The following is a 14,538-nucleotide window of genomic DNA, read 5'->3' as shown; positions in this document are numbered from 1 at the left end:
CTCCCGAACAACAAACCCTTTTCTTCAGATCGGGGGCAACTATAGGCTAGGGGGGTTAAAGTGGACAAAAAGGGGGTCAGTCAGTGTGAAAAAAAAAGCTTTTCACCATTATTACTTCACAGTGGTGCTGCCCGAACACAATCCTGCCCCCAACTAGACCAGTAAGACCTGCAATAAACTCTGGCTCATTTAGACAATGAGCAAAGGGCTGTGCAGTATTAGGAAATGGCAATTCGCATGTGTGTGTGTGTGTGTGTGTGTGTGTGTGTGTGTGTGTGTGTGTGTGTGTGTGTGTGTGTGTGTGTGTGTGTGTGTGTGTGTGTGTGTGTGTGTGTGTGTGTGTGTGTGTCAGCGTTGTCAGATTTTGCAACAAACAGGTCTATGAAAACAAGCCCAAAAGAGGCGACTATAGGCTACATGAGCCCTTTAAACCTATGTACATAGGATATTTGAAAATATCTGCTATTTTCAAAGTCTTGAAGAAATGTGAAAAATGTGGAATATTTTTTGTGGGGTCCTTAACATGAAAATGTTGTAGAACTTTTGATTTAAACAACATTACACAACAAGCCCAAAATAAGCAACCTGCAACTACCAATATTTACAAGCGACTTTACAGAACAACAAAAACAAGCCCAAAGTCGTTTATAATAAGCGTACATGGCAATACTGGTGTGTACGAGCGTGCACGTGTGTGCGTGCGGCCGTGCGCGGTTCTCAACCCCCTGTGCTACCTTTGTTTCCTTCAGCGGAGCATTTCTCAGGTATGTGCAAATTTTATGACCTTCCAGATAGACCCTCCAGCGGGCCTAAAGTGCCATTTTAAAAACAAACCACTCCACTGGCAGCGTTTATTACCACTTAACTTCAAACTATTAGCCAGGTAACCCCTTCAATTAATTTAATACAACTACGCTCACTTTTACTGTCCAGTAAAAACTCGACTCTGTCCAGGGAAGCACGTCCCGTGAGTGCGTGTGTGTGTGTGTGCGTGCAAGTGAGGTTCTTAAGTGCCGTTGTAGAGTTGTTTGGACCACTCTTGTTTTCATGTATCTCACCAGCTGCTTTGCAACTCACACCCCATAAAGTGTATTTTACTGGAAAGTATATTTATACCATAGTACTGATGTTTCATTGCCTCCAACCTTCCCTGACAGGCTATTTCAAAAAGGTTCTGGTGTGTTCTGTCTGTTTCCTGAAGAGATAGGCTTCGCAACGTTGGTACCGTTTCTCTGCTTTTCTCTCTTCTTTTTCCATGTTTACAAAATGGATTTGATTATAAGTTGTCAGAAAACTGATCAGAAAACACCCCCGTCCCTCATGTTACTTGTCAGGATAACTGATCACTTCAGGCAAAAGGTTTACCAAAAAAAAATAATCCCCAAATGTCCAATTAGTTTTTGTTTGGAAAATAGCAGATCTACAAGCTCACAATGAGTCGCACCGCAACGTATTGTTTGTGAGCTTGTAGATGTCGCTTGTAGACGATGTCACGAGGCAAAGTATAAAACAGGGCTTAATTGTTTGCCTTGATCAGTGTAAACAATACTGAACGATGATCAAAGCAGTGACAACACAGTAGCCTGCAGGTTCAGTGTAAATCTACTGAACGATGATCAAAGCAGTAACAACAGTGCCCTACTAAATAGTTACAACATTGCCTGTTGATTAAATCGAGCATCAATCTCCCACCCTCAACCAGAACACAAAAGCTTCCTGCCTCGCAGGGTTCCTTGCAGAGAGAGGAATGCAGGGAGGGGTTAAGAACCAAAGGGCAACATCTTTTGTGTGAAAGTGCACGGCCAGAAGCATGGCCGGCCTGCATGGTGGGGGGCAGTGGGAGAAAGTAACTGAGTACTAAATCTACTCAAGTACTGCACTTAAAGTACAATTTCATCCTGGTGCTTTTAGCATTTCCATGTTTCGCTACTTTATACTTCAACTCTGCTTTATTTGACAGCTTTAGTTACGGTTACTTTGCATATTTTGATTATTAATACATAACGTGCCACTTATCCCTATTCTATACTTCAGCTGGTCGAAAATAGCTCGGTTATTTTTGATAAAGTTTGATAAATTGACACATTTTAGTCATTTTACTTCATGTATGCTTTGACGCCAATACTTTTGTACTTTTACTGAAGTAAATGTTTTAACGTAGACCTTTTTACAAAATGTTTATTATGCTGGTATTGCAACTTTTACTTTGCAGTATTTCTTCCACCACTGGTGGGGGGATGATCACACACACTCTCACTCACACACACACACACACACACACACACACACACACACACACACACACACACACACACACACACACACACACACACACACACACACACACACACACACACACACACACACAGAAGAAGCATTCCAAAAGAACAATCCCTAGTGGTCAGGCAGCAATGACATGAAAGCCTGTTTGTTTGTGTGAATAAGGGTTAATCTTCTCTTTAGCGTCGGGGGGGAAAAACCTGTATCCTGGACATGTCCTCTAAACACTTCAGACCTGCATCGCCCTTCATTTACACACCAATAGACGTCTTCTCCTTCCAGATAGTATCTTTCTATCTATCTGTCTATCTATCTCATCCCCCCCTTCCCCCGACTGCCAACTGCTCCAGGCTTCAGTGACTTCTCTCTATATCCTCCATTAGAAGCAGTGTTGCCAAGTCTGCTTATTATAAGCAACTTTGGGCTTTTCCCCCCTCCAAAGTTGATTGTAAATATTTTTGAGCTGCATGGTTTCTAAAGTGTATAGTTGCTTATTTGGGCTACTTTCCTGAACGTTGTTTAAACCAGTGGTTCTCAAACTTTTTCCATGTCCAAGGACCCCCAAAATTAATATGTACTTTGTCACAGATCTGAAAATATGTAGTGCCAGGGACCCCCAATACAAGATGTGTGTATTTAAAATGTTTGAAAAACTTTATTTTCCAAGATTTTTCTTTGAAAATAGCAGATCTACAAGCCCACAACGCGTCGCAAGAGCTTGAAGATCGGCAATTTTCAAATAGCTGATGCATAGGTTCAAAGTGTTCATGTGGCCTATTATAGTCGCTTCTATTGGGCTTGTTTTCATAGACCAAGTTGCTTATTTTCTCTTGCAAAATCTGGCAACACTGATTAGAAGCTCAGATCCCCCCCCCCCCCCCAATGTTCCACTGAGCACACACACGAGTGACACACCAGGATGATTCGTTCAGGTAGATTTTAAACTCAATGACAAATCCCTCCAACAACGACAACTTCTATTGTCACATCACAGCTTTACGGGTGGAAAAAAGAAAGTGGGTGAAATTCTTTGTCGTACAAGTTCCCTTCATTTGCCGTTTTGTCCACACAAACGCACACACACACTATCAAGAAGATCAGAAGTGTGTTACACGTACACACACACTTCTTAATCTAGATCACACACACACACACACACACACACACACACACACACACACACACACACACACACACACACACACACACACACACACACACAGTGTGTTACATGTACACACACACTTCTTGATCTAGATCACACACACACACACACACACACACACACACACACACACACACACACACACACACACACACACACACACACACACACACACACACACACACACACACACACACACACACACACACACACACACACACACACACACACACACATATTCACAGCTTTAAACCGTTACATCTCCATCTTTCCCCCTGACTACTACTATGTCAACAACATCAAATGTTATCAGCCAAACTAGAACAGTCAACATTATACTCTGTGTGTGTGTGTGTCTGGAAGGAATAGTGGTACCTCACCTTTACAACCCCCCCCTCCTCCTCCCCCCCATTGTTAAAGACCCGTTACACCTTTACGTTGTCATGCCTTTCAAGCTGGGAACGCCTCTATGTGTCATGTTAGTTGTTGCTGTATAACATCTCCATAAGTCCATATAGTCTACATTTCTGTGTTTTCTTTCGTAAATTAACAACAATTTTGGAAATATGATGTTTCCACCCGACAGAGACGATATATAGAAACATATTTAATTTTCCCCCGAAAACTTAGGATTTAGAAGGCGCTGCAAGACGTGGTGAGTGAGCTTGTAGATCTGCTATTTTTTGCTAAAGTTCTTCTCAGAAAAGGGATGCTAGGGTTCAGGTGGTTAATGTAAAAGATATATATATCACACAAATATTTGGCGGCCCCTCTGTAGTAACTCTGAGGACCCCCTAGGGGTCCCGGACCCCCTGTTGAAGACCACTGTCGTAATGGGTTAAGCCTAATTCCTAGTGGAAGAAGAAGAAGAAGGGTTAGGTTATTTTTCCCCATCGTGCACATTGTGTCCAATCCAAACTCCAGAACTCACTTGCGATTGTAAGACGGGCTTTCTGGCTCAGGATTGCTCCATACTTGTTCTGAGCGAGGCACTGGTAAAACCCTTCATCTGATTTGTCTCCTCTCCTGTTCTCCACCTCCGAAATAAAGAGGGAGCCGTTGGCCAGCGGGTAGACCCGCTCGCTCTCCGGCACTTTTACTCCGTTCTTGAGCCACCTGACGGCGATGGGCGCCTCCCCGTGCGCCTGACAGTCCATGATGACCGCGTCCTTACGCATGGCCGTGACATCGTGGGGCTCCTTGATGAAAAATAACTCACTAAAAGACCAACAAACACCTGTGGAGATGGGGAAGAAAGAGGGAGAGGAGGGTCAGTGTCCATTATCAATAACAGTGTCTATACAGAAAGCGTCCTCGTTGTCAAAGGTAGGGTAAGTGAAATGTGTTGGTTAAAACAAAAAGATTTGTGTTAAAAGGTTAAAGCTCTATATTCTGATAGTAATCTAATCATTGCTATAGAGTGTTTGTTCAGTAACATGAGTCTTCATGTCTCTCCAGCTCTTTGATAAACAGAAAATACATTTTCAGGTAGGTGACATAATTTCAGCCAATCAGGAGAGAGTATCCATTCATCTTCATGTTTATAGTGTTCAGTTCCAATTTTGTTCTGCTCATTTCTTTGTGTCATCGCCTCCAATTTCACTTGTTTAATCTGTATCCTGTCTGAGTCCTGATTGGATAAAATTGGTATTCTGACCTGACAATGCATTTTCTGTTTAATAAAGAGCTGGAGAGACATGGAGACTACTGTTACTGAACAAACACTCTATAGCAATGAGTGCTATCAGAATATAGAGCTATTTAACACTTATTTTAACCAAAGAAAATCACTTACCCTACCTTTAATGTAACTCAAAGTGTACAAATGGGACCAAATGGACCCGCTACGGGTCCATTTGGTCCCATTTGTACACTTTGAGTTACAATTCTGCACAAATATTGCAACGGCGCACCTTGCTGCAATTCATGATTTCCTCATTCATCTAACAAGAATCTTTTTTTGATTGATTGAACACTTATATTAGCAAAAAATGCATCTAAGGCTAAAAGGATCACACAAAAAAAGGTCCTGGGGACTTGTTTCCATTGGGGTCCTATGTGTTCAATTCATCCAACAGATCATAGAATATTTACACATTAATACATGCCATCAACACATACAAAATGTCTTTATTTACAGAGGAGAAAAGGAGGCAGCAGTGCATGACCCTTCATTTCAATGTGATCTAATATCTATCTCCACTTGTAGTTTTCTTGACAGTTGTTTTTTCAGGACAGTTTTGAAAGATGCCAGTGATTCACAGCCTTTAACCCAGTAACTGGGTTAATGGGTATAATTGGGTTAAAGTTTAAATGGATGTCAGGGCATTCTACATTATGGTATGCAATTCATATTTCCTCATTCATCTAACGAGAATCTTACAGTCTTAAAGTGCTTTAAAAGGTGAGTTGAGGTTGGAGAAAAAAAAGCCTGTTTATTTGGATGATTAAATAAATATGAGCTGACATCAGCACCAACAGAGCAGTGCAGTCAAACATCACGCTGCTCATACTTTATTCTGACACAATTATTATCTCTGTGGAGGATGTTTTAGTGAACTAAATGCACCACTCAGATTGGTGGCTAAGATCTGCTAAAGCAGAGGACGTCAGTGGTTGACTTTTTATACACATTCAAAGTGGGGCAGAGGTCTGTGTGTCAATGCACAAGGCTTAAACTTTAAGCCTTAAAGGGACACTAAGTGATATTTTCGTGTTAAAGTAAGTGTTGAATAGCATTCAGATAGTAGTCATTGCTATAGAGTGTTTGTTCAGTAACAGGGGTCTCCCTGTCTCCATCAGTAAACAGAAAACATATTTTCAGGAGAGAGAACTCAAGATAAGAGGATAAAACAAGTGAAATTGGAACTAAGTGAAGACACAATTTAACACTATCAAATTGAAATGGCTAAAATTGGACTCCTGAAAATGAATTTTAACTTTTCTAAAAGAGCTGGAGAAACCACTATTAATGAACACTCTATACTATAGCAATGATTAGCCTGCTAAAAAACCTTTTGTTTCAATCAAATAATATCACTTTCACTTCCTTTAAACAGGCATCCAGAGAGGCAGCCATCATTATTTGAGGTTTCAAATGTCTCTCATGAAGTCATAGAATGAAGATTGAAGCAGTTATAGCTCTTTAGTTTTGACCAAACTCATGACATTAAATACAATTCATAATGCTTCAAATTCTCTCTAAAGTAGGGCTAAACTCTCTCTCTCTCTCTCTCTCTCTCTCTCTCTCTCTCTCTCTCTCTCTCTCTCTCTATATATATATATATATATATATATATGTATATGTGTATATATATATATATATGTATGTATATATATATATATATATATATATATATATATATATATATATATATATATATATATATATATATATATATAGAGAGAGAGAGAGAGAGAGAGAGAGAGAGAGAGAGAGAGAGAGAGAGAGAGAGAGAGAGAGAGAGAGAGAGATATATAGATATATAATTGCCAACTTAAAAGAATACAGTCAAAAGGCCTATTTATTCTATTCAATGCATTTCTTTAAAGGATCCTTATAGTTTTAACACACTAAACAGGCTCCATTACGTCCTTTAAATGAGTACATTATTAATGTCACTGTGGCGCCATTACGTTCCTTAACATGCTTACATTATTCATTACTTAAAGTGCCCCATTGTTGCATAATAACAATCAGTGTTTATGATGCAGTTTAAATGTAGGTTACTGGAGCTCTGTGACGTGTGAGGGAACATAAGGCCATCATAATATTTAAACAGCTAATATTTGTTTCACCCAAAGTAAGTTAACCTGTAGTAGTAGATATGACCTAATTGTTAAATATTATGAAGGTAGAGGTATACTAGAGGTCAACCCATGGGAAGTGTCGCACTGCTCTAATATGAAGGATCATAAAAGCTTATAATAAAGTTATTTCTAAAAAGAAGTGACACTTTGCACCTATACAGCACATTAGTGTGTTTCTTCAATTCAATCATTTTTCATCGATTCATGTCCCGTGCTTTAACTAACTAACATGGACATTGATCTCTCTCTCTCTCTCTCTCTCTCTCTCTCTCTCTCTCTCTCTCTCTCTCTCTCTCTCTCTCTCTCTCTCTCTCTCTGTCACTGGATTCATTCATGGCACAAAAAAAACTAATAGCTACGTTTTGCGCACAAGTTTATGGTGCGTTAATATTAAAGTTTAAAGCTTATTAAATCGCTGCTATGCCGTTATGTTGTGTTTTTGCAGCAGATCCACAGCAGCAGCAGGCTGGTGTGTGGATCCTGCTGGATAATCATCTATAGGCTACTAATAGTATCTCCTCACAGCACTAATTGATCAGAATCTATGTTCCTCTTACCTGAGCTTGATAGAAAAACGAGGAAGAACAGCAATAAACGCTGGTATAGTTTCCTTCTGATAGACTCCATTTAGAGTAATTGTCCGTGCATAGTGTTAAGAGTCTCTACAGTTCTATCCTCCCCGTTGGGCGAACTGCGTCCGAACGCCTCGACTGACCACAACCAACTGACCGGCTCTCTCTCTCTCTCTCTCAGGGCTCTGAGGCAGAGAGACACTGGACAGTCCACAGGCTCCGAGCCTCCGACAGGGGGACATGTCGCCCCCTAGCTGCAGCAGCGTGGACTTTCATTTAAAAAAAAGGAAAAAGACCAGCAGCAGTGGTGGAAAAAAAGCACTTTTCAGGGTAAGTGATTTTCTTTGGTTAATATAAGTGTTAAATAGCTCTATATTCTGATAGTACTCATTGCTATAGAGTGTTTGTTCAGTAAAAGGAGTCACCTTGTCTCTCCACCTCTTTATTAAAGTTTCAGTTTCATTTCCAATGTTATCCAATCAGGATAGAGAACTCAATCAGGATATAGATTAAACAAGTGAAATTGGAAGTGATGACACTGAGAAATGAGCAGGCAAAATTGGAACTGGAACACTATAATATGAAGCTTAAAAATGGGTACTTTCTCCTGATTGGCTGAGATTTTGACACCTACCGGACATTTTATTTTCTGTTTATTAAAGAGCTGGAGAGACAAGGAGACTCCTGTTACTGAACAAACACTCTATAGCAATGATTACTATCAGAATATAGTGCTTTAACCTTTTAACAAAATACTTTTTGTTTTAACCCAAAAATATCACTTACCCTACCTTTAAAGTACCAAAAGTGAAAGTACTCATTATGCAGAATGTCCCATTTCACAAGTTTTTAAAAACGTATGAAAATCCTTTGAAAATAGCAGATCTACAAGCTTACAATGCGTGATGCGGCTATAAAATGGTTAATGTATGTTTTGCGTGCACATGCAACAGCCACCCATGTGAATGGCAACGAGCAATGACATGCACAACACTGTCAGCACAGCACGTAAGTCACATTTCTTTGACATAAGACTTTCAGAGGTCTTTTAACTCCAGTTGGTTGCATTGAAATTAGGAACTAATGTTTTCAAATAGTTGTCGTGGAGTAAAAGTACACTATTTGCCTTTGAGATGCAGTGGAGTTGAAGTAAAAATGGAAGTACTACAGTAAAGTAAAAATACCTCAACATTTAACTTAAGTACAGCACTTGAGTACTGAAAATCCATGTAATGTAATCTTTATTTGGTTAAAACAAAATAAAGAAGATTAAAAAGCTAAAGTTGTACATAGTGATAGTAATCACTGCTACATAGAGTTTTTGTTCGGTGGCAGGGTTCTCCCTGCCTGCTGCCTCTCACCTTATCCAATCAGGAGAGAGAACCCATCTATCAGCTTCAATTTTATAGTGTTCCAGTTTGGTTGGCTCATTTTAACTCCTTTATCATGTTTTCTCTGTAAGAGTTATCTCTACTGAGTGGTATCCTGACCTGAAAATCTGAATCATTGAACCATTTAACTATTATTTCACACTAAAATATCACTCACTTTAATGTAACTCTGAGAGAGTAGCTATAATGTATCAGTACTCTCGACTTACACATGGATACATAGCCTACTGAGGATTTTACTATAGGCTACAGGCTCTTTATCCCATTTAATTAAATAATCTCATGGATGGATTAAGAACCAGGCCAATGGGGCCAGTGCCCATGGGCCCTTGACTGCTCAGATCTTTTGATGTGTGCAACAAGATGTTGCAGATGGGGGGGGGGGGGGGGGGAGGTCACAACCATAGACTGTAAAAAAGAAATGGACAAAGTGACGCCCAGAGAATCTCTACTCTAATCTACAACGATTTCAAATCCACCATCTTTCTATATCCGGTCGGAAATAATGCAAATAAGGAACCGGAAATTAATGAATGCTATTGGTTGGGAGTGGACCAGAGCGGGGGTGGGGAATGAATGCTATTGGTTGTGTAGCTTGTCAATCAAATCATCACAAGGTAGCCACGCCCCTCCTACAGCATACCCTCATCAATTTTAAAATAAATGGGACCATCATTTACCAAAACGCATATCATGGTGATTGAAAGAAGACTTTACACTAACGACTGGAAGCATATATATTTATGACAATGTTTATTAAGGTAATAAGATTGTGTAAAGTTCGGCAAAAACCCATCCGCTTGAATGGTGCCTAATTCTATCTGACACCAGCAGGGGTAAAACAGCGAGACTACAGGCCATTCATATGAACTGTCACTTCCTATACAGCCTCAATTTACAACTCAGAAGCTGGCCCCTTGGTCACAACAGAGCGGGTGACACTAACAACCTAAACTGACTGGTGAGGAAGGCGGGGCTCTGCCGTGGGGACCTCACTGGAGGGAGTGGAGGAGGTGGCTAAGGTGTGTACAGCGAGGAAGTTGGACGCCATCATAGCAAACCCCTCCCACCCCCTCCACCTGGGGCACCTGAGCAGGAGAGGAAACCACAGATTCACCATCCGGGGTGGAGCTCTATGAGACTTGGCTTGTGCTTTGTGCTAACCAAGAGGCGCGAAACCTGCCACTAGTAAGTACTCATTGAACTGTTTGTTCATGCAACAGCAGACGAGTTGTCCAATTGCCTCCAAGCTTGGCATAAAAATTGGTCTTGTAAACTACTATACCTTCAGCTACGCAGGCAGGTGTGTAACTGATGGCAATTAGTTGAATGGAAACAGGTGTTCAAGTTGGGCAAGTGGAGCCAAGCCTACGCGCACACGCACGCACGCACACACACACACGACACACACACACACACACACACACACACACACACACACACTACTACATTACACACTAGACAAACAGAGCACTGCCTGGAACCTCTTTTTACACTATACACTTTGGCTTTAAGAAGCGAGCCCACACTGTTTCTTCAGGAACAGTATTTTCTAGTTTGGTTTGCACACAGTAGTCAAAACAACCAATACACATGATACAATTAAGAAACACACTTGTGTGTTGTCACTGCTGGTGTATCCTTCTGACTCACTTGCCAGTGAGGAGCCCCTACTGGGAGGACGTAGAGCCTTCGTCCTCCTCCCGCCCAACACTCCCTGCTGACAGGTGACGCCCTAGCCCATAGGAATACGTGCCCCCCCCCCGCCCCACACACACACACACACACTCACACACACACACACACACTCACTCACACACACACACACACACACACACACACACACACACACACACACACACACACACACACACACACACACACACACACACACACACACACACACACACACACACACACACACACACACACACACGATTCTCAGACATAGTTTCCCTGAATGTTTGCCTACTATGACTCAGAATAGTGATGCTAGATGTGTTAAAATTGTTACTCTACTTCACAATGACATTTACAATGTGCTACACGTGGGAGCTATATGTAACTATTTTGTGCACCATGTTTAAAATGTGTAACTACCTCAACACAGACATCATACAGTAGTCAAAACAGTGGTGTAAAGTAAAGGGGGGAGGGGGGCTCCCCCCTTACTTTACACCACTGGACTGGGTGGAGGTCTGGAGGAGGAGATGGAGCCTCCACACCGGGCGTTTCTCACCATACGAGCCCCCAAGCAGGGGGACCAGAAGGAGACATCATGCCTCAGCACCTCTGGGACGTTGTTTTGGATACATGGGTCACTGGGGACAAGACCCTGAGAGGGGGGGGGGGGGGGGGGCTGTGAAATGTCCTGGCATTGGACGAGGAAGGACTTCCCAGCATACCTTGTGGCACACACTGTCAGTTATTGTTTTATTGTTGTTATTCTGTTATCTATCTATCTATCTATCTATCTATCTATCTATCTATCTATCTATCTATCTATCTATCTACCTACCTACCTACCTACCTACCTACCTACCTACCTACCTACCTACCTACCTACCTACCTACCTACCTACCTACCTACCTATCTATCTATCTATAAATGCACATAATCTGTGTGCGTGTGTGTGTGTGTCTGTCCTGTCCCCCGCTCATGTTTAGAACCGTCTGCCTGATCGACTTGGGGTGTACATCGTGATGGGAGTGATGAGGTGAGTGGGAAGTCGGTCAGATCGGCGGTTGTTCAGAAATCTATCTATGAATCCACACATCGCTATATCTGTCTGTCTGTCCCTTTTACGCCCATATACAGGTATATTGTGATCCCTGATGTCATCAATTAGCACTTTTTGGCTACAAGAACTACAAGCAAACTGCCCCGTAACGCGTCACGTATTCCTCAGGTTGGGGATTTGTTTCCATACACTACAGCTGGGTTTCAGGTCAAGTTCACAGAACCTCATTTGGGCCCTGCACTGGAGGTAGAACCTGAGTTTCCACCAAAGGCTAAAATAGCCAATCTACAAGCTCACGAGTTGCATTAGAGCTTTCCCCCTGCGTTTGTCAGAGCCCTGAACACATGTAAACACAAAGACATAGAAATACTAAGAAATTAAAAGGAAAATAAAACAGTATGCTGCATTAATCTGTAAATAGCTTTAAGTTGCTTGTTTCGATATTCAGATATTTCATAATTCCTTTGGTCAGACACACCCCCCTCCTACGCAACTTCAACTGAGGTTAGGTTTAGGAATAAGGTTAGGTTTAGGCATAGTTTTACTGAGGTTAAGGTTAGGAATAAGGTTAGGTTTAGGCATAGTTTTATTGAGGTTAAGGTTAGGAATAAGGTTAGGTTTAGGCATAGTTTTATTGAGGTTAAGGTTAGGAATAAGGTTAGGTTTAGGCATAGTTTTACTGAGGTTAAGGTTAGGAATAAGGTTAGGTTTAGGCATAGTTTTACTGAGGTTAAGGTTAGGAATAAGGTTAGGTTTAGGCATAGTTTTATTGAGGTTAAGGTTAGGAATAAGGTTAGGTTTAGGCATAGTTTTACTGAGGTTAAGGTTAGGAATACCTGGTAGCGACCGTTCTCTGAGGTCGCCGGTTTTGGCCCGGGGTGAGCGTGTTTTGGGGCAAGTGTTCTTGTATTCGTTTGAAGTTGTATAGGAGGCTTGGAGGGGGGGGGGGGGGGGGGGATATTCAAGTATATACTCTGCACTCTGGGAGATTGCCTTGACCAGGCAGCTGCAAAAACAGTCTCCCAAGCCACACAACTATCTGGTATTCTACATTCACTCCTGTCCCGATATGTGTTATAAGGGGGGGGGGGGGGGGGGCAGTATACCTCCCTTCAGACCCACTGTGTCCAGAGACCTATTTCTGGGTCCCTACACAGAGCTGCATGCCCCATCTGGAGACATCCTGCTACGCTCACTTCAACCAGGACCCTGACACTAGGTGATGCCCGGCGGGCACTGAAGGATGTGGTGCACTGGGCAGAGCTTTGGTCCTCTACAGGCGGACAGTCAGGCCATACGTGGTAAACAGTCACAAACGCAAGGACCAACAGTGTTAAAATATAGAATCAAGCATGAACTTAAAAACTGGGGTGCACAGAAAAGGCAGTAGTAGTCAAGTGGGTGTGGAAAAAAAAGTGAAATACCCCTTTATAATGGCATATAGAGTGACTGCATCCCAATTGTCTCTACAACAGCTTTAAATAATTAAACAATATGCAAATAAACAAATGATCCTTTCGGTAATGAGTTAAGTCTCTCTTGTCCGTTAAGTCAGTCCAGCAATATACGAGGAACCAACCAATGACGGGCGTTGTTGTTGGACAGCTGCTGCGTAAATGCCGATATTGATCCAATGTCCGTCTCGTATTGTGGAGGAGGGAGCTTGACCTCCCCCTTCCCCCTCACTGGACCCTTATTCAGCAGGAAGACCAAGGTCCAGCTGTAGTGCCCACCCCCCACCCACCCCCCCACCCACCCACTAGAACAGCCTGCATGCGATGGTCAAGGTAAAAGATATAACCACATGAATAACAACACATACACAGTGTTCATTTGGTCGACTAAAACTATGACGAAAATATTTCACTGACGACGACTACATTTAAACTTGGCTATGATAAACTATAAAACTATGCCTAAATAAACTGCCAATTTCGTCGACAAATGAAAACTAGACTAAAATGTTAGGGAGGGATCTAGTGGAGAAGAGATCCAGTAGAACTATAAAGACAAGTCATTTTATGTTTGGTTGTGTGCGGATGTCACGCTCCGAAAATAGCCGATCTACAAGCTCACAACGCGTGGCAAGGCATAACGACACCCATCAAGGCACCGCCAAAATACATTTTGGTAGTCGACTAAATCAACTGTAGATTTAGTCGACTAAAACTAGACTAGAACTAAAACGTTTCAGGTGACTAAAATGTGACTAAAACTAAATGGAGTTTTAGTCAAAAAACTATGACTAAAACCAGTGGTGGAAAAAGTACTGAAATGTTTTACTTAAGTAAAAGTATCAATACTGCAATATAGAAGTACTCTGTTACAAGTAAAAGTCCGGAATAAAAAAAAATACTTGGGTAAAGGTACAAAAATATTGGTATCAAAATGAACTTAAAGTACCAATAGTAAAAGTACTAAAATGTTTGAAAATAGCAGATCTACAAGCTCACAACGCGTCGCACCACGACGCGTTGTGAGCTTGTAGATCGACTATTTTCAAATAGCCTAGGTATAAAATAGGGCTAAAGTGGTTAATGTATGTTTTATGATGTGATAATGTATATCTACAAAGTAAC

At 41.6% G+C, this 14,538-nt stretch overlaps 1 protein-coding gene and 1 long non-coding RNA gene across 2 annotated transcripts in view; both read right to left on the bottom strand.

Annotated features, from left to right (window-relative positions):
- prtga (protogenin homolog a (Gallus gallus)) overlaps nt 1-7,882 on the bottom strand; it is a gene marked incomplete at both ends in the record, with an annotated part of 57,154 nt that extends 49,272 nt beyond the window's left edge. Inside the window, 2 exons of the mRNA XM_080419163.1 lie at nt 4,377-4,682; nt 7,813-7,882. Of these exons, the coding sequence (XP_080275289.1) occupies nt 4,377-4,682; nt 7,813-7,882 (376 nt within the window). The remainder of the gene's footprint in view (nt 1-4,376; nt 4,683-7,812) is intronic.
- Nucleotides 1-14,538, bottom strand: part of LOC308089856 — a 390,353-nt gene that overhangs the window by 261,990 nt on the left and 113,825 nt on the right. The gene's annotated exons all lie outside the window — the stretch shown is intronic.

The sequence above is a fragment of the Gymnoscopelus braueri genome (genome assembly GCF_963280865.1).
Source record: "Gymnoscopelus braueri genome assembly, chromosome: 1".
NCBI classification, from domain to species: Eukaryota; Metazoa; Chordata; class Actinopteri; order Myctophiformes; family Myctophidae; genus Gymnoscopelus; species Gymnoscopelus braueri.
Note: the sequence above shows the minus strand (reverse complement) of the source record. Positions and strands in the feature narration are given on the sequence as shown.